At 40.3% G+C, this 23,510-nt stretch overlaps 1 protein-coding gene across 2 annotated transcripts; it reads right to left on the minus strand.

Moving 5' to 3' along the window:
* Positions 1 to 2,650: 2,650 nt before the first annotated feature.
* Positions 2,651 to 16,153, minus strand: LOC120564966 (proline-, glutamic acid- and leucine-rich protein 1-like). Of its 2 annotated transcripts, XM_039810241.1 has the most exons (6): positions 15,753 to 16,153; positions 12,414 to 12,458; positions 12,011 to 12,055; positions 10,411 to 10,555; positions 9,656 to 9,817; positions 2,651 to 7,822 (listed from the first exon to the last, which is right to left on the minus strand). In XM_039810241.1, exons 1-6 carry the CDS (start codon positions 15,801 to 15,803, stop codon positions 6,696 to 6,698), a joined length of 1,575 nt encoding a protein of 524 aa, XP_039666175.1. In that variant the 5' UTR covers positions 15,804 to 16,153; the 3' UTR covers positions 2,651 to 6,695. The 2 variants fall into 2 exon arrangements, with proteins under 2 accessions (XP_039666175.1, XP_039666183.1); XM_039810249.1 differs by lacking the exons at positions 12,011 to 12,055; positions 12,414 to 12,458; positions 15,753 to 16,153 and having other exon boundaries at positions 10,413 to 10,520.
* Positions 16,154 to 23,510: the final 7,357 nt, after the last annotated feature.

The raw sequence follows: 23,510 nt of genomic DNA on the forward strand, positions 1-23,510 counted from the left end.
TTTTATCAACTTGTATCAAGAACATTTTTTTTATTATTTAATTAAAAGTCAAGTTTTTTTAAGCATTATAATGCTTTTTTGTGGGAATTGCTGCAAAAACAGTGGCTGCTGGATGTAACACGCCTTTGTGAATTTTATTTATTTTACACTAAATAATTCAAAATGTGATCGTGGCCTAGGGGTCTGATGTTCCTAGTTTATATCCGGTTGGGGACTTTTATATGTTGTTGCATGTCATTCCGCAGCTCACCACTGTCTCCTATCTAATAAAGGTAAACATTTCCCACAAATACTTGAGAAGGAAACAAATAAGAATAACAATCTGTGCTTAATTTAAAGGAGTAATAAAGGTAAACTTTTTATTTTCTTGTTGTGAACATGAAAAAAGCATTATAATCCACATTGAAGTATTTTTGTCATCCACATTCACACCACCAGATGGAGCTGAAAACACATGCAGCTAAGTTTGGTGATGGCCAATTAGCATTTAGGTGCCCTTGGTATTCAGTAGCAGCCAACTATCTTTTGCCTTAAAAGGCCTGCAAACTGATGATGCTCACTTAAATGTTGGAGTACTATGCATGTTTTTACACTAAGTTCTGGATAGTTTTGTCCCCTCCAAGGGAGCTACTGGTTCCTCTTTTTATCTGCTTCGGAATATCTCTGTGACATGACACAGACTTGTAATAATCATGGTTAAAAAAAAAAAAAAAGCAGATGCCTGGTTGGTTATCCAGTCTTGGTCATAATAAGTCATATTTATAGTGGGACAGCAAATTCTTTTTTCTGCTCTGCTCTGCTCATCTCATCAGAGTAAGAGGAACGATGCAAACTGGTGGGTCTTGTCAAGGAACATGGCAGAAGTTGATATATTACAAGCATGCATGACCACTAAAGACTGCAGATGTTCTCATACTGCGTGTAATGATTGCCCTCGCTGATACACAGTGCTGTCAACTACACACATTTCAAACTCATTTATTTGCGAGTTTACTCCTACAAAGATGAAGCCTTCAGAGTGAGTGCAGTCTGATGATTCATCCTGAGTCACTGTCACTGACCGCTACTCGTGAGTGGGTGTTCTTAGCTCATTCCTTGCTGAAATAAGTTAGTGCATTTGCTGTATTTCGAAGCAGAATACTGCTTGTACACCAGGCAACTACAACTATAGATAATGTTTACAAAAAGTACAGACATGTATTTGGTAGCACTTGTTAGCATTTATTTTGACACAAAAACCACAGTTTGTGTTGAATAAAGTAGCGTAGATGTCCGTGTCCAACAAGATAGAATTCCCAATGAGCATCAATGAAAAAAAAAAAACTCAAGCAGAAGAAACGTAAATACAACCCCACCTTCTGGAGAGGAGAATAAAAAAAAAAAAAAAAAAAACACCAGGATATGTGCCATCAAACAAGTTTCTAAAAATGTGAGAGCATCTCATTGTTTGTATTTTACATCAGAGTATGCATCAGAAATCTCTATGCTATACACCAAGATACAAAATCGACTTGATATTCATGATGACATAAAAATGTTTGGATAATTATATTGACAAATATCATGTTAAATACCAACAACAATCAACTCTGGCCTCATAATAAGCAACAAAGACTTAACACCACAACAACACGGCCGACGATTACTCTCTCACACATGCGTACGACACACTGAAGAGCTGCAGGTAGAAGTGCACAAGGATACCCTCAAAGAACACCACATTTTGTAGCAATATTACTCTGAACTATTTCACGTACAATCACATACAGATACTTCTATAAATCCAGCCGTCTCGTAGCTGCAAGAGTAAAAGGAGAACACTTTTTGTTTCCCGGGAGACAAACAGTCGTGAGTAATCCTGAATCAACAGGGATGGATGTTTTGGTTTTTTTTATGTGGCAAACCAGTTCAGCCGGACCAACGCGGGCTCTGCGTTTATATATATTTTTTTCAGTTCTTCAAAATATTGGCATTACAAAATTAAAGTCAGTACAAATATAGAGTAAATACTATCTTGATAAATTGAAGAACAGTCCTTTGCAGTCAAAACTCAGCGAGGTAACAGTCTTATATCAGGCCTTTGCCTTCTGTGGCAATGATGGTAGGAGTTTGGGCATTTTTGTCTGTACATACTAGCTGCTCACAAGGCAAAATAAATCAAACTAGTTCTATACACTGAACTCCGATCAGTTTGGCTTCAATGTAAAATCAGAGCTGGGGTAAAACTAGCCCGTTTGTGCCTCTTGTGTGTTACGATTACATTCGAGCGGTGGTGGAAAAAGTATCGAGATTCTTAACTTAAGTAATAGTGCCAATACCACACTGTAAAAATACTCTGTTACAAGTAAAACTGCATTGAAAATGTTACTTAAGTAAAATTATGCAAGTATCATCAGGACAATTTACTTAAAGTATTAAAATTACTCAATGCAGAAAAATCTTTACATTTTAGAAACAATCAACTACAGTAAGTGTTTAATAGACTTATCATTTAAGATGTACTTGTAGGTAGGCCTATACATTGTTGGGTAGTTTAATTAATAATAAAACATTGTATTTTATAAACTACATGTGTTGTGTGTGTAAAGTAACTAGTAAATAAAGCTGTCAGATTAATGTAGTGGAGTAAAACGTACAATATTTCTCTCTGAAATGTAGTGGACTAGAAGAAGAAAGTGGCATGAAAAGAAAATTTGTACTTACATGTAAGTACAGTGCTTGAGTAAATGTACTTACATTACATTCCACCACTGCATTCGAGTCACAGAGCTAAACATCGGTTTGAAAAATAAATACAAGAAAACTCCATAAGTCATTTAACAACTCTTTCCATCTAGCCATTGTTATGTTGCTGCACAAAAAAAGTTTCGACTTCATTCCCTATGTATATTGCGTATTGTTTAGTAGGACACAAGAAAAATATATGAATGAATTAAGTTTTTTCTGTTTTATGTCCAAACTTAAAATATCATACAAATTCATGAAGACCAGTTTCAGAATGCTGCATATACATTTTAAAACTAAGTCTAAAATAGATTTTGTAGAACTTGTTTCTAATGAAATTCATAAATCAGTGACAAAACATGTACTGTGTAATACTGGAGAAATATGAATACATAATTAAATAAGCAATCTTGTCCAGGCTTGTGAGACAAAGAATAACCATTCATATTGGTAATCATTTGCCTACCATAATATTTTATGGTTTTGTTGAACCATTTTATGGAAAATTGACACTCACAAATCCTCATGGTATAAACAATACAAAATGGGACTCACTTTCCATTTCCCCCATATCACACTGTTCACATATTGTTTTTTTGTAACTGTCAAGGCATTTATTTATGTGTGCAGCTTTTGAGTCCAAACTAAATTCCCTAAGGAGACATTAAGGTATATCGTATCATATTGTTTCCCTTCTGAATATTTTAGAATGTTCAACATCTTTGGCCAATCCATAGATGCAACACATGATTCAAGGACAAACAAACTTATTTTGTAAGATAATATAAAAAATAAATAAAAAGAAACATTAATATGGAAAAAGATGATAAAACGTTTACATTTTGGTTCACGTCGTATAGATGAAGCAAGGACCTATGTTATTTCCAGCTACCATCTTTGTGTGGAATAGGAAACAGAGTTGCAATTTGGGAAATGGACAGAGGAGACCAGAAGAATCTGGAAATTTTTCAGAAACAAGGATGCTTAGCACTGTGACCCAAATGTAATGACAATACATGAGAGCACAAACTGGGGCTAAAGTAAAACCAGATAATCTGAGTTTGCGGTTGGGAGAAACCTTAAGCCAAAAGGCATTTAAAATGCAGTGTTATGTACAATCAAGGGTCTCAGCCCAGCACAACTCACGGATCAGTTATAAAGAGGTAAATGTCTTTTTCACAACAGTTCATTTCCTATCAACCAGCATTAACTAGAGTAAGGAAAAAAGTGTGAATACTATTGCTAAATACTATTTTTGCAAGTCTCACTGTGTATATTTTATAAAGAGACTGCTAAGCACTGCTAGAAAATGTTTGCCCATTTGATGTGCGACTATACACAGTTTACAGAAAACACACACACACACACACACACACACACACACACACACACACACACACACACACACACACACACACACACACACACACACACACACACACACACACACACACACACACACACACACACACACACACACACACACACACACACACTCGCATAGCAGCAGTAAACTATAGAATGCCAGACAGAAAGTCTATTTTCAACTAGGCACCATGTACGTTGATGAACATACATTAGCTAGAACTAATCAAAGACAATAACAACTGTCCAGTCTTTAGCCAAAAAATATACAATAGCCAGAGGGCTTTTATGTCAATTTGTTCAGAGGGTGACCACTCTCTGTCAGAGCAAGGGTCACCTCTGAGACACACCTGTGAGTCACTGCAAAGATCTTAAAACGGAAATGATCAGAGAATGTCAAAATGACCTTCATAACAAACCCAAACCTCCCAATCCCCACACACGATTCGTCTATGACAAATAAAAAGGTATTATTGAGCTGAGCCCAGGCAACGTTTTCTGTCCACAGAACTATAAATGAGTTGGAAGCTAGACAATTAAGTTGGCTTTGCACTGAGCCAAGGACACAACAAAGTGGCCTCCAGTCAATGAACTACAGAGGCATTTGTGTCACAATAACTACAGCAAGACACACATGTACAAAATTGGATTGAGACATTCTCTTTTTCTAAATCTTATTCTGTGCTTCAGTACATTTTGTACTGAGAATTAACTACAAGAGAGTACACGTGTGCCATTTCCACTGCGAAGACCAGGATCGACTTATTCGACATAAGTGCAGAGCATCAATCAAAAGGGTATCAACCTCACACTGAGGAAGAGACTATTCTCTACTGACAGATACTGTACAACTGGACATCAACTGACGAATGATTTCACACACAAAAAACAGGGATACATTTAGAGAAAAGCAGTCCAACTCTCCGAGTTTAGCCACAGCAATAATAAAAGAGGCATTACTCTGACTTTAAACCTGCACTCCCTACATTTATACCTTTAAAATCTCACAAGCATTACTTGACTCAGACAGACATTACAATGGGCACTTCATTTCAAAGTGTCGTCTCAAAACCCAAACCTGGCAGATTGTATTGCCTTGCTGCAGTTTTGGACACTTTATCAGGAGGTTTTCCGTCAAGCGTCATGCTGTATAAAAATTCTCGGTAAACAATTTCAGTGTATCTTTTTGTTGCGATGCATAACCTTTTACATTCATTATCAGTGATGAGATTAGGCTTAAAGTTTCTGCCTTGTAAAAACTCAACAGTACGCCCACAGAGGACTTACATTGCCTTGCAAAAACAGTAACGACCAACCAGGAACATGTTCAAACACATTAAATCCTAAGTCAAACAGTCAGTTCATTATACAGTATAATCATGTAACAGTCTGTAACAACAATGTATAAATCATAAGACCATTGTAAAGCTTTGCCACCCACACATTAATGTTTGCAACCCTTATGGGAGCAACATAAGACACAATGTATAAAACACTTCTTGAATCAGTCATAATAGCTCCCTTCTTATTTCCTCTAAAACAGAAGGAAGTAGGCTGGTGAAAGCAAAAATTCACCTTGCAACAAAAAAAAAAAAAGGTCACAGGTTAGTCCTGTGACCTCGAACCATATGTCCAGTAGTTATGAAACTCTTCAAAAGATTAGAATCCAGACACAATTAGTTAGAGCTGCTCTTTTGAAAATGAATTGTTTAGTGGTTTTTCTTCATATACACTCCTAGATTATAATTGTTTTCAATTCAAAAAAATGTCAGTCAATGATAAACATGTCTGCTGCTGGGATGATTTTAGTAATATGGTTAATCAGAAAGCGGTTCCCAACCTCTTTGTTGTGCGACTCTTTCAAATGGGAAAATATATTTCTGTGACCCCATCACACATTGCATATGTCAGGATGCTGTGAATTGGTCCACTAAAGCATCTCAGATTGTTTCATTTCAATAATTTTTCAAATGTTCAGAGAGGTAAAACTATCCACAAAAATCTATTTCACAAAAAAAAAGAAACATTAGAGAAACATTAGCATATAATTTTCTTTAGCACAACTATGTTTCTTCTTTCTCATACTGTTAATCGTCACGACCCCTCTGATTTATTTGTTATCACATGTTGGGAACCACTGACTATTTGGGTTTTTTGTTTCAAGGAGCTAAAATGTTTCTTTTTTTTAGCAATTTTGCGTCATGTAGAGAAAAGAGAGATGAAAAGTAAACGATAGAGGGACATGTTTACACCTATCCACTGGTAAAAATGGATTTGGTTAGCATGTGGGAAAATGGTCACAACGAAAGAGCAATTCATTAGCATTTTCATCACTTCAGAGGAGAAGATATGCTGTCCCCCAAACTATAAATAAATTACCTACAAAATAGGACTTTCAGGTGTCGGCTTCTCTTGGAGTTTCTCATTTAAATACAGAGAAGACAAGAGGATACATTACTCATCCTGCCCCCAACCATAGTAAGACCTGCAAGACTTTTTTTCAGTGATTTCACTTTTCACCTACTAGTCTTGATCTATGAAGATGCTATCAAGCATTAACATCTCACTTTTCCCACTTGTCTGACTACATCTCACAGGCTGTCAGCTTACGAGGACTCAACAGTGAAGATGGCCTCGCCTGGCTTCTGGATGATACTGGAGAATGAAGAGACGTGGCCGCGCTGTTCAACGCAGACATCCAGGAGTGGTGACTGAACAGCAGCCTTCCCTCGGAGGGAACAGTCCACACTGTCATGCAGCATGTCTTCCCTCTCCTCTTCCTTCACAGCCTCTTTTCTTCCCTTCCCAGAATGCCCCTTCTGTAGCTCCTCTTCCTCTTGTTCCTCTCTCTTCACGTGGCAACGACATACCTCAATGCCCGAGTCACCTGTTAGCCGTCGATGTCGGAAATGATCCTCCTCCTCATCTTCCTCTTCCTCCTCTTCTTTTTCTCGTTTTTGCTGCTCTTTGTTGTTGCAATGTGTGGAAACTGCCACGTTTGAGGAGAAGAGAGCCTGTTTAGGGGGATACAGAGTGGGCCTGGGGGTTGGACCATAAGGCCGGGCTTCTTCTTCTTTCTCCCTCTGAACGGCCACAGCTCCAAGTGGGTCTGAGAAGACGAGAGGATGGATTTGACCAGGAGGGAGGGAATGTAGCAGAATGAGGGGAGAAAGCGGGAGGCGAGAAGGGCGTGAAGGACGAGAGTGTAAAGGAAGAGAGAGAGGTGGAGGTGGAGCTGAAGGCAAGACTCCTTCGCTGCCATTAGAGGACCGTCTTTGTACGGGTATGACATCTGGAGTGGCCGCGGGTATGACATCAGGGGGAACTTGTAACGGAGGTGTCGGGGAAGAAGTTGGTGTGAAGTTGGCCGCAACCCTTGGCATGACAGCACAGTCGCCCCCTGCTTCACTGGGTGTGGAGATGTGGCTGCTGTCATGTGTCTCGTCTGTCACCTGGACAGAGAAGGAGGTGCTGGAGGGGGAGGTGAGGGAGCACGACTCGCAGGAGCAGCTAGTGTAGTTGTCAGAGCTCTGGGAGGAAGTCAGGCCACTGGGACCGGGGCCCAGATAGGGAGGGCAGGGGTGACGGTGGTGGTGATGATGGGGGTAAGAGGAGCTAGGACCCCCCATGGCACCTCCCTGCAGGGCGAAGACGGAGCTGTAAGGCGGAGGAGGGGTGCTGGGCTGCGCCGCCACCTCCTCGTAGGAGGGCAACTTGAAGGAAGCCAGAAAACCTGTAACAAGAAATATGGCACAGCTCAAATGCGCAGTCTGTTACTTGACTTGTAAAAAGGACAAGACTGGAGATACAGCATGCTATACTTTTCTTAATGTCAATAAATCACATAAAAAGACACAAACCAACAATGAGTTCAAACTACGAACAAGTACTGCCTGTATATCTAAAGCCTGATATAGCCTGTCCTCTGTGCCATAGACCTCCATTGCTGTCTCACATGCTTCCTTATTAATATGGGCACTGTAGTTTATTTTGAGTCAATCCCACTTACACACTACTAAGTAACCAACAAAATGTGTATTCATCTCCGACTTAAAATAGTCTAACAAATGCTCAGTCACAATACAGTCTTTATGGAGTGCTGCTTGGGTGTGTACAAAGTGTCCCTCTGGTGCTTTTCAGTTTGGGGATCCTACTAGTTTAAAAAAGATTGAAGGAATCTGAGGCACTAGAGAAGGTAACGTTTTAAAAGCCTTCAATATCTTCTTGGCTATAAAGTCATTAAAACACACCTACGAGTTTCATCAGGGCAACTAGACAACCATTTTGTACTTGCCCTGATGGAGGCCTTAATGGCAGAAACGCATAGGCATGTTTTAATGACTTTATAGCCAAGAAGATGAGATTAAACATCCACGCCTCAAATTCCTTAAACCTTTTTAGTCCATTGAATGCACCATATTCTACTTGTTTATGACTTAGCCTTTTTTGAAAATGAAATTTCTTTGCAGCATGGATGTTTTATTTAATGGTTACTGGTTAATTGATGTTCTACTTAATACATGTTACATTTAATACACGTTAATTTTTTTAACGTTTTGTTATTTTATTCATTATTATTAAAACTGTCTTAATGAGTGGAGATGACTGCATCAACCATATGTACCGTATGGGTGCAAGGTTAAGTATTTGTTGTCTATACTATTCAGTACTTTTTTTTTTAAATGGACGTCAGAAAGACTAGTCGTTGCTGAGATAACAACTAATGGGGATCCAAATAAAACATCAAAATTGCAGACATATAGTATCTGAGTGTAGATGTGTTAAAATTCTCTGTTTACTCAGGAAACCAACACACTAAAGGCTGATTTATGGTTCTGTGGAGGCTCCACGCAGAGCTTTCACCGTAACCTATGTAAGTGGCCTGATGTTCATACTTGTGCATTGGTGTGTGTGTGTGTGTGTGTGTGTGTGTGTGTGTGTGTGTGTGTGTGTGTGTGTGTGTGTGTGTGTGTGTGTGTGTGTGTGTGTGGGTGTGTGGGTGTGTGTGTGTGTGTGTGTGATAGAGCGAGGGAGAAAGTGAGAGAGTGACGGCGATTGGCTTTGGAGCGAGTAGCGACTCTAGAGTCATCGTGAGAGAAACAAAGTGTCTCCCCTGTGTTTTCGGACCACGGTGGGAAATCTGTAGCAGGAAAAGTGAACCCTCTCCTTGATTTCACGTTGTTTATGGAGAAGAACCAGGAAATGAGTCGGGGGGAAATGCAACGCTACCAAGCCTCAGCCGAGTGACGTGCGTCGCTGCGACTTGTAGTTACATTTTTCGAGAGGTGCACGTCAGGCTACGGTGTAGGCTACAGCGTAGGCGCATAGGGGTCTGCGGGGGTACGCCGTCGATTTGCGCAGAAGCATAAATCAGCCTTAAGGAAACCAAAGCATAAGTTCTGGAAAATGTATTTCAATATATAAAATACTGTTTTAAAAAAACAGTATTAAAAGACACAAGCATGTTTTAAAAGATTATCAGACTCTGCACCCCCCCCCACCCCACAGTAGATCTACATCAAAAATTAAATAAATATGTGAAATGAAATAACATAAATAAACCTACTGAGGTCCAGCATTGAGGAAGGGTAGTTGCAGGCTCCGTTATAGGCGATCAGATTGATCTCCCTCTGTCTCTGCTGCTGTTGGATCCTCAGCTTGGCCCGGCGGTGGCGGTAAGCACAGAAACAGCTGAAGAGGATCAGCATTGTCCACAGCAGCCAGAACCCTGAAGAGAACAGGAAATGAACCCAACATCTTTATGAAAACAATGTGTCATGTTTTTACATTACTGCTTTACATTTTCCAAAGCATACCGTAAGATGCTAGATTTATTTCCGAGCTTTGTTTGCATTAGTTTGACCATGACATCAACTTTCAAATAACGTATTGGAGGTAGGGAATTTGTTTCAGGAAAAAAATTATGTATAGTTTGAAATGTCTTCCGGGTGGACAGCTCATGAATGCAGTGGTTACAGTTGTAGGAGCAAAGGATATAGCCTTTGATTTCAACATAACCAATTACTTAACCCTTAATTTTATCTGTAAATGTACAATGTAATATGATGCCGATTATCTGACCAAGAAAAACATCGTTTCAAATGTCAAGTGATTTTCCAATGATCAGATTTACCTAGATAGCGATGCAACATGCAGGTTAAAACTGTTGTTTGGTGCCTCCTAGTGTTTATTTTAAATATTTGCCCATGGCAGTATCTTAGTTTGAGTTCAAATTAAACAAATTACATAATAACAACAATGAAAGTTAATGTGCATGGAGAAGGGAAAGCCCCAAAAGTCAGGTAAAGTCAGTTGACTCACACCAGAGCTCATAATAGTAGGTACAGCAGCCTGTCTCTCCGCAGCAGTGCCCCGTTTCACACAGGTAACCTGGATTGTCGTTTACACCAGGACAGTTGGGACTGACAACAGGCTGGCTACCAGAACCCCCGTGATGCTTCACCACCTAGTGGACAAAACACCGCAGCACATATCACCACAGGGAAATTATACTGCAGAGTAAAAGTTGTAATGGTTGGTATGGCGATGGTACTCCCTTCGACAGACGACAGGATGAGCTTGAGAATTAATTCTCGACCCTCACAAAAGTACTTTGACAAAATACTTACGACCACCTGTTATCACCTGACATATTTAAAAAGGTGCTGTAGGTAGGATTGTGAAGATCCAGGACTTAGCCAAAAAATTGGAACATCGACAACTTCTCAGTCCCTCCCCCCTTTCTGCTAAAACCCAAGACGGTCTCCTAAGCCCCTCCCCCTACAAGGGAGAATGAATGCGTGTGCATGAGCAGTGATTGTCAAGTAGTTAGACACCCTCCCTGGCCCTGATTGGTGTATCTGAACAGGGAGCTGTGGATTTTTGCAAATCACACTACAGGCTGTAGGTGGTGCCAGATCTTAACCCTGATTTAGCTGCACAATAAGCCGTAAATACAGTGACATATTATCACTATACCGTGGCGGACATTTGGTATCATGTCTCTGTTTCACCTGACAAATAGAACTCCAATATTCGCTGCTGTTGTATGACGTCTGTTTTGGTCTCTCCACCTGAGGGAAATATCAGGCTCTAGCTCAACAGCTAGTCACTACCTTTGTCTGCCTGCTGTTTGGAGCTCTGCAGGTAGTGTAAAGTGGCATTATCAGAGCTTTTTGCTGAATATAGCAGCCTGCGGCAGCTATTAACAGAGATGATATGAGCCTGAGACTGTACCAAATGAAGTGAATTAGTTAACTTAGGTTCAGGACCAGGCCTCAATCACACCTCTAATCAACTGCCCAGTCTACTTATACCTGGTAAACTCATCCTGCTCGGTTTGTCTCAGATTTCTCGACCCATCTTCCCTTTTTCCTTCGTTTCTTCTCCTTCCTACCTCATCCCTACTCACATCCCTTCATTCTCCCGTACGTTCTCCCTTCATCCCATCCTATTCAATCTGGTGCATACCTCTCCCATGTCTCATTCCAGGTACCGTCTGGGGGTTGTACTCATCTCGGGTGGAAACACACCTGAGACAGAACCAACACACTGAGTCTCCCTAGTCTTCTGTACGTCCTCCCAGACCAGAACAGACAACACCCTCCCCTATACATCCATTCCTCTGTCCTCTACATCCAATACCTCCTGAATTTCAATTAAACCTTTAAATGACCTATTGTTGTGGTGTGGTCCTTGCTAGTGAAAACAGTGAAGGTGAGCTGAAAGACGCTAAAATGCTGTCCTGATGGTGATAATTCTCAATGGGTTCTTTCCTACGAGTGACCCTGTTCACATCACACATTTAATCCTTTGTTAATACAAACATTAATTAGTGCAGCTTTAAGATTATTTTGTGAGATGACAGTATGTTTGTTGGCAGCTAAAGGTCAAGATTCACTTTTAAAAAAAAATCTCACACCTCATTAACCGTGCGCAGGTCAGTCTCCTTCTGAGAAACAGCCACCTAAACAGAGAAATGGAAGGACCTCTGTGAATGTTACAGTTCCATCTTAAATCATTAGCAAGTCAGTGTGAGGGAGAGAACCAAGTGAAGAACTAAACCCAGACATTTAAAATCATAAATGTTTGACACCTCATAAAATCCATGAACCACAATAATAATGCAGCAAGAATAGGGTTGCTAAATTTGTTTTGTACATAGTTACCACACATGAGATTGAGAAGTGCTAACAATAAATTATGCATTGCCATAGCAATCACTGTGGTTACGCTTGGAGGCTTTTTTTTAAACTCCTTTACAATGTGTTATATTATCCAGTGATATCAAATGTTTAGTTGTGGTTGAAGGTAGAGCTCCCTACCGTAGCAGTTTCAGTCCCATCCAGCCCCTGCAGGGACATGGTCATCTGTTAAAAGACAGAGAGGCACAATGGTTAAGAAGGAGCGAGAGACAGAAAGAGAGAGCGAGAGCAAGAGAGAGAGAGAGAGAGAGAGAGAGAGAGAGAGAGAGAGAGAGAGAGAGAGAGAGAGAGAGAGAGAGAGAGAGAGAGAGGATACGATGTAAATGGCAAGAACAACAAAAGATTGGCAGATGTTAAAACTGACAAGGGCACATGCTTCACAAGAAACAAATGATACTGTGCTGGCATTCTAGCAATCAAACATGATTAAAAAAAAAGACCACCAAAGGCAGTTTCCAGTCTGACAATGCTGATTACCCTATACTCCTGGCTCTTCAAGGAGCTGGGAAGGTCAATGGCTTTTTGACAAAACCCATTTCTCCTCTGTGTCGAGACAGCAGACAGAAGGCACCAAAGCCCAGACACTCTCACTTTTTCTTTCAAATGCACACATGCATGCAAAAGGTACACCTCTAAAACTGTGATGAACGGTTCAGTCTATAAATGTCAGGAAATAGACCCCACCCGACGTGCATTCCCAAAGCCCAAGGTGAAATGTTCAGATTGCTGGTTTTGTCTGTACAAAAGTCTAAAACCTTTTTTTTTTTTTTTTTTTAAAAGAGTAAAAACTGAAAATTCTAACATTTGAGAAGCTGGAATCAGCAAATGTTTGGCATCTTTGCTTGGTAAATGAATTCATTGACAAATCAGTAATTCAAATTATTTGTTTTCTGTTGATCTACAAAGCATTCTGACACTAAAGCAGTCACATATATCTGAAACATCTAGTCATTTTTAAAGAATATACATTTTCCTTGTGGGATTATTTTTTAGCACCTCAGCAGGCAATGAAACCTACAACAATCGCAAAGACTGACCTATCTATAAGGATGGGTGCTAGCAAATAGGCACCATTAGTGAATGATCATATAATGATTTGAGTCCAAATATTATCTGCAGTGGAAATAATTACTATATGTGCATTTACTCTACCCAAATGCAATTCTGTAGCGGTGCGGATTTAAAAATTCTCTGGGTGTCGCTCACGCCTCTGTAAATGTCATTCAGGCATGAGTGACAGGTGAGTAAAAGGAAACTATGCCTGTGTGTGTGCTGCTGGATGTGGGGCCACTGTAAAAAAACAATGTGGAGACACTGGGGGCTTTAAATGAGCCATGTAAATGAGATCTCTTTTGTTAACAACTGGCTGCTGGTTATGTAGTCAGCATAGGGAACAATGTTGGCTGCAGTGTGTGTGTACACGCATACATGCCAGTGCACACACAGCTATTAACAGGTTCAGAATCACATCTACTGTCTATGTACAAAGTACAAAATGACAAAGAGCCAAAATTCAGCAAGCAGCTACCTCCACACACTGCCCTGAGGTTGCACAAATGACAATAGTAGCCGTTAGTCATCCTAGAATCATATTTACTGTAGTATATCATATACAACTGTGCATAGGATAAGCTTTTTTTAAGACCTGATGCATCCACAGGTTTATCAATATTGCACAACACAACATTACATGACACTTTGCGAAAGAGCACTGTCTAACCAAGGACATACAGGCAGCATTGGACAAAGTAATAATTAGTTTCTGCTGCACTATGTGGCCACAAACACATGATCTTCACAGGCAGTGCTATTATAGCTGGGTACATTTTCCGATTCTAGTGCGGATACACTACTTAAACACCACATTTTTTATGTTTTTTTTATTAAACATTTTTATTAATTTAACAAACAAAAAAAACGCTTCACGAAATATAAAATAAAGCCAGCAAAATTATCATTTGAATCAGAAAGTATCTGACAGTACAAATCCGAGCAAGCACACCAGCATTGGATGCTTGGTAGTCCGACATATTTTGGTGGATACCAAAAAAGTATTGTGGTTTAATACAGAGCTCTCCTGCAGGAGTCCTGGTTCATCTGTAACATCCCCACTGACAGTCACCTGTTTGCTGCAAGATTCAAGATGCTTTCATGTTGCAAACGGTGCATTTGTCCACTAAATAGTGTACCACATCAAAACCCAACAGAAATGTCATGCTGCATAACCAACTGTCACATTTAACCTCAGTTGGTTCATAAGGAAGCTTTTATACAGTTATAAAAAGTCAGAGTCAAGGGGGTTTCAAGAGGGAGCGGAGTTCCTGTGGTAAGCCCACCACACGGCACAAGTACACGCACATGGGTGTGAAGTTATCATACAGACTTCCTTAGAGACCACGGACTAACCACAAAATGATTTCAAACCCTGGGATCCCACGGTTCTGCATAGCCTCAACACACACACACACACACACACACACACACACACACACACACACACACACACACACACACACACACACACACACACACACACACACACACACACACACAAACTTCATCCTAGATGACATGAAACCTGTGACGAACATGCTAGTTTGTGGACTGTGAGCCTTTCTCTGCCACCTGTGGTTAAAATAACTGGCTGAGAGGTCTCCTTGAGTATTTTCAATAGATGTAAGCCAATGAACAGTTGTATAAGTCTAAATATTTTTAAACAGACTTGAAAAAAGGAAACATCATTTAGGGTACTGAATCAGCAGTATGTTGTTCTTCTGCTGGACAAGCAGTTGTACATTAGATTTATTAGGCTGGTTTGGCAGTTAAAGCTCTTCTAATCACAGCTAAATCCTTGGTGCATTATGGCAGATTGTGTCAGCTATGCTACACAAGCCAATGAGTCACAAACTACTACTGAAATCAATAACATTACTACTGAAATCAATAACATTCCTTTAGTATTCACAGAGAAAGTTGACTGTCGGTCTGTGGTAGCCCTCTCAATTTAGAATTTAAGTTAAGTGACCTTCCAGTAGCCTACATTTTAAAATATGTGTCAAATATATCCCATAATATTCTGGACATTTTGTTGTGCATAAGAGAACCCATGCTTCAAAAAACGTATTATCAAATGACCTGCAATTAACTACAGCATCACAGACAGCATTTCCACAAACATCACAGTGAAACAATACCTGACTGACTTTACTACACACACAAAAACATTTGCTGCAGTGGTGCAATCAATGCACATCTTGTCCTTGAGAAATATATCAAAAGACACAAAATCTCAAGATGGAGAAATGGAAATGGAAACACAGATCGGTACAGAACAGAAGTTGAGGCCACTGTTTGTCAACAACAACACAGACCGAAGGAAGCGTGTTGATCTGCAGAACAACTGAAGCCCAGCTGTCGGCAGCAGTGTTTGTATCAAAGGAAAGCTGTGCAGTGCGTTACCTCCTCAGCCTTCAGCCCGAAGCAGAATGTCAACGTTTTCTCTGGATCCATGGCGAGAGCTGAATACCAAGCGTAATAGAGAAAATGTAAATGCAGAAGTGGGAGGTTATTTTGCTAAGCACCCATCACCGCTGCCCCACTCCACAGACACGGTGGCATCCCCATCCGCCATTGCCCGGACGGACGACGGACGGACGCCCCTCCCAGACTCCGCTGCACCCCGGAGTACCAGGGCCAGATTCACGGTGTATTTTATGGATGGGGCCGCGGAGTATGACAGTGCAGACGGTTCTGTCGTCGACTTTGGTTTGCAGTAGTAAAATAAAGATGTTTTACTCTTTGGATCGTAGAGAGGGGTCGGAGCTGCGCATGATGTCATGCTTCTCCAGCCCCCAAAGTACTTGTATGGGAGCACTGCGGCTTTGATTGGCCGGAGCTCCCAGCAACAGCCGCACAGAGACGCCTCAACACGGCACACTTTTGCAACTACTGCTGATCGTAAAACCTTAAAAACAATAACACCTGTGCGTTTTTGTAGTGATTAATTGTAGTGAAACTGAACCGCAATGTTGAACATAGTTCACAAAGGTAAAATAAACAAACTTCCCCCCGCCCCCACTGATGATTTGTTTGTGCAGGCTAGCCTACTCTACAAATGTAATTCATATTATTGGAAATCTAAATCTATCTGGAAGCACAATCAGGTTAGCGGTAACAATGGCGTTCCAGGCAACCCATAACTCGTGTTTTCACAACCTTCTACCCATGTGAAAGTGCCCCTGGAACGGCAGTCAAACCCGTAACCTACTACCCGTGAACTCGTACCAGATCGTTGTAGCTACTCCCAGTTACAGTTTTTGACGTAACACACACATAAACAACAATGGCGACCCCCGTTGATAATGTACAGACGCCGTTTATTAACAGTGATAAGTAGAAAATAAATAGACATGAATAGGCAACGTAAAGTAACAGATAGCTAAGGCCAATGTTAGGTAGCCGCTAGCTAGAAGGGTTTGTGGTGACTTTGCCTAGAACGCTAAAAACTGTGTCTGGAACGCAGCACCAAGTTACAGTTTTTGACGTCACACACACATAAACAACAATAGCGACCCCTGTTGATACTGTCTATGGTTGATAATGACGTCTGTACAGCACATTGACACATATATATATATATATATATATATATATATATATATATATATATATATATATATATATATATATATATGTATATATATATATGTATATATATATATATATATATATATATATATATATATATATATATATATATATATATATATATATGTATATATATATATGTATATATATATATATATATGTATATATATATATATATATATATATATATATATATATATATATGTGTGTGTGTCAATGTGCTGTACAGACGCCAGTGATTAACAGTGAGAAATATAAATGAATAAATAGGCAACGTAAAGTAATTCCGCACATTGTAATCAAAACAATACACATACGATTGTGTACTACTACAGGTTATGTTTATTAAAGGGGTGATAGAATGCAAAACTGATTTTACCTTGTCATAGTTGAATAATGACAGTTTAGGGGGTAACTAGGACATGCATAGAACCTCTAAATCCCATTGACACCTCTTTTCTCTGCAAATCTCACTATTTGAAACTGCCTCTGAAAACGGGCGAATCTCAACGAGCCGCAATAGTTGATGTCAACTATTGCGCTCCTCCTCATTTGGCTCTAGTCTGTGTTTGTCACCCCCCAACATTTGCATAGGCTACACATCTGACCTGAGATCAGTTAGTCTTCTGAATCTAGGTCGTGCAGATCTCAGAAATTGTATACATTGTTCATATGCTATTTTAGCATTAAATTCACTTCTGAGACTTTTTTATGCGAGAAATCAACTATGTAGAGGTCAAATATGGGCCGTTTTACGAAAATGGATGGCTAATTGCAAATTTTGTCCGACTGTGTGCGGAGTTCCGCGCGCCGGTGCTGCCTGTGTTGCTGCCTCGCCGCCTGCCTTCCTTCACAGACCCTGGTCTGCTGTGAGCTCCGTACGACGGCAGGCGCCCACAGCACTCCAACCACCCAGAGTCACCGGTAACACCGCTAATGGACTACTAAACGCCGCTGCTCTGACAGAGCTCCAGGGCCTGCAACTCCCCTCTTCCTGCTAGCTAAATGCCCAGTGTATGTGAGTGAAAGCGCGGTCAGCGAGCTTGTTACACCAGCAATCTGTTACCACAGGTTCCAGTTACTCTTTTAATGTGTGTAATTATAATGTGTTGAGTTATTTAAACAAACGATTGGGAAAATAAACGCCGCTTGTCCGCGAGTCTCATTGATAGAGCCTGCGACTGGATGTAGCTCTATCAATGAGAGCTAGCTAGCTAACCTCCTCTTAGAATTCCTCTGGAATTCACAAATATTCATCAACTTGAAATCGGACACCGTTGTTAGCTTTATAAGACATTTAGTTAGATGTTTTGTAACTGGCGTGACGAAATTCAAACTGTAAATATACTCGAATTAAGGCGAAAAGGAAGCTAACTATCCGTGATTTGTAGCTAGGATTGAAGTGACAGTCACAGCTAACGAAACACATAGCTAGCTAGTCTTCACAAATATTAACTTGAAATCGGACACCGTTGTTAGGTTTATAAGACATTTAGTTAGATGTTGTGTAACTGGCGTGACGAAATTCAAACTGTAAATATACTCGAATTAAGGCGAAAAGGAAGCTAACTATCCGTGATTTGTAGCTAGGATTGAAGGGACAGTCACAGCTAACGAAACACTTTGTCTTCACAAATATTCATTAACTTGAAATCGGACACCGTTGTTAGCTTAATAAAACATTTAGTTAGATGTTGTATAAGTGGCGTGACGAAATTCAAACTGTAAATATACTCGAATTACGACCCAAAATGAAGCTAACTAGCCGCAATCTGTACACATAGGATTGAAGGGACAGTCGCAGCTAACGACCCTTACAGTTCACAAATATTCATTAACTTGAAATCGGACACCGTTGTTAGCTTTATAAGACCTTTAGGTATGTTGTATAGCTAAGTGGCGTGACATGTGTGTAACATGTGGTAAGAGATTGCTGGTGTAACAAGCTCGCTGACCGCGTTCTCACTCTCACACACGGGCCATTTAGCTAGCAGGAAGAGAGGAGATGCAGGCCCTGGAGATCTGTCAGGGCAGCGGTGTTTGGTAGCTTGTCCATTAGTCCAAACGGTGACTTTGCGCGGGTATGAGGTGCTGTGGGCTGCAGCAGCCGTGCCGGAGCTCAATCGAGCTCACAGCAGGCTGGGATCTGTGGAGGAAGGCAGGCCGGGCGGCGAGGCAGCAACAAAGGCAGCTGAACTCCGACACACAGTTTTACCAAATTTGCAATTAGCCATCCATTTTCGTAAAACGGCCCATATTTGAGCTTTATATAGTTGATTTCTCGCATAAAAAAGTCTCAGAAGTGAATTTGGTAATGAAACATTGCAGTGTCTGAGATTCTGTCGCATTTCTAATGTGTGTGTATTGGCGATTCACTCAACCAATCAGCGCGCAGCTCATCTAAATATTCATGACCATACCATATTTGGAAGAATTGCTCTTGTTAAATAGGGCCAAAACACAGGGATGCATAAGGGCCAATAAAATATCAACCAGGCCATTTTCAGCCCAACTAATGTTACATACCCCATTAGGAGACCATAAGGAACAGTGTGAAATACCCTATATAATCATTCTATCACCCCTTTAAATGAAGCCCAAAATATGTGCTAAAGTTTGCTGGCTCTCTCTCTTTTGTCGGAAATGGCAGAGTTTCGCGATTGACCCTCTGGAAACCACACACCCCCTAGCATTCTGGCGGTGAAATGCACTGCAATGCAAAGAAACACGTTCAACCTCGACGCAGAACTCCGAAAGGGTCACAATGCCGTAGGAGCGACAGCGTAGCTATGGCGTGGAGTTGCCGCAGAAGCATAAAACAGCCTTAAGCTAGGAATGGTTTAAAATTGGTGACTGCTTCAAAAATATTCTTACTATTTTGTTAAACAAACTATTCTAGCTAACATCGTAGTGTTAGCTTGAGTCTACTCTGTGCAGTGCAGTAATTGAGTCACCAACTGTTGAGTCCTAGTCAAGTCTCGAGTCACCAAAGAAGAGTCCGAGTCGAATCACCATTAGGCTACCTGAGTTTGAGTCCGAGTCGAATCACGAGTCCAGGGAATAGCGACTTGAGGCCGAGTCCAGGACTCGAGTACTCCATCGCTGCCTTTTACACATAAAAGTAGTCAGAAACTTTATCCAACTTCCAAGTCCTATTTCATGAATGCTCGAGTCAGATTTCATAAATCCTCGAGTCCAAGTCATTAGTGTGCGAGTCGAGTCATGACTCCAGAGAATAGCGACTCAAGTCTGACTCGAGTACTTCATAACTGACAGTCCGGTTCAGTTCAGTTCGTTACACATTAGAACGGTTATTTTTTGCGTTTCTATTGTGAAAAGTTGTTGATGGTATCAATAGCACTACATTCCCTTCTGTTCATCGGTACCCCCCTGTTGAGGTAGCCTACCTAGCACATTGATCCAATACTAAAAGGTGGAGCTAGAAAAACTGCAATCCTTAATTGGTGCAGACGTTCCTCTGCATTGTCGGTAAAGAGGAAATACAGCAAGAGCTGGATGGAGCAGTGAGGAATAAAAAGGTTTTTCAGCTTGTTTCTTATCACATGGCTGTCCACAGCTCTTAGTATCCGGTATCAACCCAGCCTACATTTAAAGGTCCCATGGCATGAAACACTTTATGAGTTTTTTTAACATTAATATGCGTTTCCCCAGCCTGCCTATGGTCCCCCAGTGGCTAGAAATGGCGATAGGTGTAAACCGAGCCCTGGGTATCCTGCTCTGCCTTTGAGAAAATGAAAGCTCGGATGGGCCGATCTGGAATCTTGCTCCTTATGAGGTCATAAGGAGCAAGGTTACCTAGCCTTTCTCTGCTTTGCCCGCTCACAGAATTTGGCCCACCCATGAGAGAGAGACATCATGGCTTTCAAACGAGCAAAGTGGCAGTTGGTCAAAGCCACACCCCCACCTTCCCACCCCCTTCCTCTCTCCTCAATATCTACAGACACAGAAATGGCACATACTAAGGAAAGCTCATTGTGGGACTGGCTCTAGTGGCTGTAAAGATCAAATACACAAGCCCTGTAGCTAAAATGTTGTTTGTTTGGAATTGTCCATTCTAAGATTGCATGTGTTCATAATTTATTATTTGATTTTACAAAATGTTATGTTTCTGTCTTGACCTGTACCCTTGTAAACTACTTTTTAATTCCAATGGAAATATTCCTGGCAGAATAAAAGTGAAATGAAATAAATCAACAAATCTATTTCAGAAATGTAATACTTTTTTTGGTGGCATAGTGGAAATTTTTGAGAAGATGAACAGCTGTATTATTACAATATTGGCTGGCATGTGTCTTGATCCGCATCACAGCCAAAACCTACTAGATACTAGAGAATGTACTATACAAATACAGCAAGGTCATCAATGACAGTTTGTGTCTTTTAGTCACTAGAGGGCAACAGACTACAGGCTGTTTTTTGAGTCATTTTTCTGCATGTTTGAGGAGGGTTGAATGACCTCTCATAGAAAAATAGCACTACAGCTTAGTAAGACTTGGGCAAACAGTTACAGTTGTATTGTTACAGTAAAAGCAATACTAATGAAACTGCACTTTATTTGAGACATGTTTATCTTTACTCATCTATCCATCATCGCTTATCATTTCTATCCGCCATACACCTCTTCAGGGGGAGACCGGAACAACAATTCGGCCCTGGCAAGTCCGTCCCTTACTACCCAATTTCAGAAAGGGACATTATTTGCTTCATAATTGCAAAAACCAGGCTCACGTGAGATTATGGCACCAGCAGCATGAGGGGGCCACTTACAGGCTTTCATAATTAAATAATACACACAATTTATAAAACCTTCAAATAAACTACCATGGCACCATCTTAGAATAGAACAAAAATGCTTCCTTATTTAAAACATATTATTACAAACTTTTTTTCTTTTTTTCAGCGGTCCAAATCAGCCCAAGAGTGCATCGGCCCTTCTGGCATTTGCCAGAACTGCCAGATTGCCAGTCCGCCTATGCACCTCTTTCTGTTTCTCTTGTCACAAAAGGGGAACATGAAACTCCAAAGTATTTCCAAAGTATTTCCACCGCCCTACATTGTTTTCCCCATATTTAATACCAGTGGTTAAACAGGTAGTGAAGTACAAGTTTGAGCTCTTGCTCACCAGTATTGGATGTGTATTTGAGTGCAAACCCATTGTACCACCTGGATTAAAGGGAGTTCTTACTAACAGGGTGTGTTAGCCCCTTAGAGATATTGTGTTAAAGCAGTAATGGGTGGTAACTGGTTGGTAACCACACAATGTTTCATACCATGTCAATGAACCACATGCAGACAGGAATTTGTAAAGAATTATTTTTCAAAACTGTTGGTAGATCTACACTAAAAACCTGAAGTGAAGGACTCAAATGGGAGCAAAAAAAAGCTGATATAGACATTGGAACAAGTGCTTAAAACAAGAACTAAAAGTAGATAAAACAAACCTTAGCTTTCCAATACTCTTACATTTGGATTTGTGTACTAACATTGGAATAAAATAGATCAGTATTATTTCTTGTGAGAAAATATTAACACTGTAACCTGAGTTACTGTATTTTCCCCACGTATTAAAGATAAGATGTTTGGTCAACTTGTTTGCTCAATGACACAATGTGACGAAATACACTTCCTCTGACCCATCTTAACACATGTGCACGCACAGGCACACACACAAGAACAACAAACCCATAGCAAATGTTAAAGGGCAAGGGAAGTTATGTTTTTATTTTAGTGAAAACTAATACATAAATGCTCCATGCTGTGGTATTGTAAGAAAGATACAGTGTTTAACATTAAAACATGATGTATACATAATATATGAATATCCATCCATCCATTTTCATCCATCCGGCCCAATTTGATATGAAACTCAATTTTATACAATTTATGTAGTATAGAGGAAACTCAAAATGAAACTCATTTTATATTTTGTTTTCCTCTCCATGGTGAGGTTAGACATGTGATTTATGCAGTAATTACTTCTGCTAATTACTTTATAGCTTCTCCCAGAAGAAATGGCAAACTGGCATTCAGTATGTAAGATGTGGCCTTGCAGCACGTCTCTCTCTCTCTTTCTCTCTCTCTCTCACCCCCTCTCTCTTATCTCACATCGGAGTCATCACCCCTTTCTATCCACAGAAGGGGTGTAGCTACAAAGCAGCAGCAATACATCCACAAATACATGAAGAAAAATAGATGATTGATGAGAAGCATGTTTCTCCAAGCAAGTTTATATTTCTTGAACTCTCACAAATACATTATATTTATTTAAAGAGATTTGGAGAACAGTTTAAAGTGACAGTTTAGGGGAGATCCTCCTGAGCCATGTGAGCCAGGCGCATGTGTGGTTCAATAGACATGGTTACAACCACTAAATCGTCTCTTGGCACATGGTGATTTATTTTCTGCTTTCCACAAAGCGAAGGAGCCAAAATTAAGAGAGCTTTTTAACTTGTGACAGCCCTTTATATTAATAAAAGGTTACTGCATTCTGTAAACTGCTAACAACTTAGTCATGATACTATGACTTTGTTATATCAGCATGCACCAATA

Source organism: Perca fluviatilis, chromosome 1, assembly GCF_010015445.1.
Source record: "Perca fluviatilis chromosome 1, GENO_Pfluv_1.0, whole genome shotgun sequence".
Lineage (NCBI taxonomy): Eukaryota > Metazoa > Chordata > Actinopteri > Perciformes > Percidae > Perca > Perca fluviatilis.